Below are 2,236 nucleotides of genomic sequence, written 5' to 3'. Positions count from 1 at the left end.
TATATTATAAATTAATAAAGTATTTATTTTTAAATATACTAACTTCAATTGGGAATGTCTATGAAGTACCCAGCACATAAGTTGAGTTAACTGCTCTTGAAAATTTTCCGTCTCCTTTTCTGTTGCGCTCTGTGAGACATGACTACCGCTACGTGCCACATCCTTCAATATCTGCTGATAAATCTCATTTGGTATATAAGTATGTACAGTTTCTAGTCCGTTAATGGATGTAGGTTCCAATTGTGCCAGGCGCAAAAGTTTCGGCCACAGTACCCTTCGTACATCATCTACAGATCATCCTCATGATTTCAAGACTTAGTCATAGAGAATAAAATTATTCTCAAAAAGGAACCATTTTAAGTACATAAGCGATATTAGCAAACTAGCACTTAGGATATCATCTGTATCCAAAAACTACAACAATAATCATGTAGAAGAATCAAAAACCGAAAAATTCTCTTTCAATAAAAGAACGAAATTATCAGTTTATTAAGGTTCCTTGTTGATCATAATTGACATCACCTGGGCAAAGTACCATTAACGAAGCCCTCGCTACTACAACCAAGTAGTCTTAGCTCTCCTAACGTGAGATCCGGATTGGCGATGCTGCCACGGATCACGCTTATCTTCATCCTCTCGCGGCTCGTGAGGATGTCCGTCACACCGTGGTCGTCCTCATGTGTCAGCACACCATTCCACTGTTTGCCTGCTATGGCCACGTCGGTGAGATCTGGTATCTGCGGCGTGACGCCGTTATGCCACGCTTTCGTGGAGTCGGACAGAATCACGAGGGGCACGCGGTCGTGCAAGTCAGTTGTCGTCCAGCTGTCTGTTTTTGTTGAGAGATTCACCGACGACGCTGACTCAGGCACGTTCCTTTTGCGTATTTTGTTGTGGTTATGATTCTCGATTGATGTTGACGCTTCCGTCAAAGACTGCATCAGGGACACCTCTTCGTTCTCGGCCTCCATAATTTCGCAGTATCGAGAATTTATGTCAGACTCGCTAGTACGCGTGTCATAACACTGATAATTTAATTGGAACTCCCGAAAATTCTTCCAATTAACGGATCGCAGCTGATCCGTCAGGAATGATAGCAAATGGCACACTAGAGACATCAGTTAGATGAATTGGTTGCTGTCAAGCTCCGTAATTCGTATGTATGTACAGCTATATATAGTTAGAGTTACTGCATACCGATAAAGCAATATTAAAAATAATCAACAATTTAATTTATGGAAATTCCAAAATTTGAACTATGATTAATTAATAATTTAATTTTACGATTTATTATATCATACTTTATGTTATTAATTGTGTTTGATCATTATTTATGCATAATAATTATTAAAAAACAATTCAATTCATATGCTAATCCTATAAATATATATAAATGTTTATTCATGAAGCATGTATAATAATATATTAATAAATCATTTAATTTAATCTTTATTATATTACAAATTGACCAAATATTTTTATATTGATAATATTGAATTCTTCAATTATCTCTAGACTTATCGAATTGTGATTTAAAATGCTAAAAATAAATGCAATAAGATCATGTATTTTTGTTTAATCTTCAACGTTTCAGAAAGTATATCACAAATTGTCCATTTCTTATAGATTAAATTCTAATTTTTAGAATTAAAAAAAGATAAAAAATAAGTTAAATCAAAATTAAATAAGTTATATTCTATACATATATTGATAGAAATTTCTGATACCTACAACTGATTTCACTGATAAATTTTTGATAAAGTTTGCAGCAAATCGCCTGCAGAGAGCAAGACTTATGCCTCGATCGATATGACGAGGAATGACGATGAAGGACACGTCACCACACGTTTCCACACTGACGCTTTTTACGCATGCGTATCATTTGTTTTTGACTGTTCCGACATCTCCGTCGTCCATCAAGTGACAATCCTCGTGAACAATTGTCCGCCGGTTATATCGTCTAGCTGTTACTGAAAATGTCAGGAAAGTCTAAAGCATTTACCAAAGAGGAGGAGCTACTATTGCAAGACTTCTCCAGAAATGTATCGACAAAATCTTCGGCGTTGTTCTATGGCAATGCTTTCATCGTTTCGGCGATACCCATTTGTGAGTGTAGAAATTTGTGAAGAACATTGAAAAATACTCCTTTCATCATTTTTATCTATTACATTATGCAATTAGATTCCTGCTGTAAAATTTTATATTTTCTGATTTATTATCTGATTTAAGATATAGT

General features: G+C 35.2%; 2 protein-coding genes across 2 annotated transcripts in view; one reads left to right on the top strand and one right to left on the bottom strand.

Annotated features, from left to right (window-relative positions):
- Window positions 1-1,144, bottom strand: part of LOC108695028 (TBC1 domain family member 20) — a 2,364-nt gene extending 1,220 nt beyond the window's left edge. Inside the window, exons 1-2 of the mRNA XM_018204749.1 lie at window positions 536-1,144; window positions 10-287 (exon numbers count right to left, since the gene is read on the bottom strand). Of these exons, the coding sequence (XP_018060238.1) occupies window positions 10-287; window positions 536-1,118 (861 nt within the window). The 5' untranslated portion in view covers window positions 1,119-1,144. The remainder of the gene's footprint in view (window positions 1-9; window positions 288-535) is intronic.
- Window positions 1,145-1,762: 618 nt separating this feature from the next.
- Window positions 1,763-2,236, top strand: part of LOC108695027 (translocon-associated protein subunit gamma) — a 2,473-nt gene continuing 1,999 nt past the window's right edge. The window contains exon 1 of the mRNA XM_018204748.1: window positions 1,763-2,106. Within this exon, the coding sequence (XP_018060237.1) occupies window positions 1,977-2,106 (130 nt within the window). The 5' untranslated portion in view covers window positions 1,763-1,976. The remainder of the gene's footprint in view (window positions 2,107-2,236) is intronic.

This window comes from Atta colombica, unplaced genomic scaffold, assembly GCF_001594045.1.
Source record: "Atta colombica isolate Treedump-2 unplaced genomic scaffold, Acol1.0 scaffold126, whole genome shotgun sequence".
Classification (NCBI taxonomy): domain Eukaryota; kingdom Metazoa; phylum Arthropoda; class Insecta; order Hymenoptera; family Formicidae; genus Atta; species Atta colombica.
Note: the sequence above shows the minus strand (reverse complement) of the source record. Positions and strands in the feature narration are given on the sequence as shown.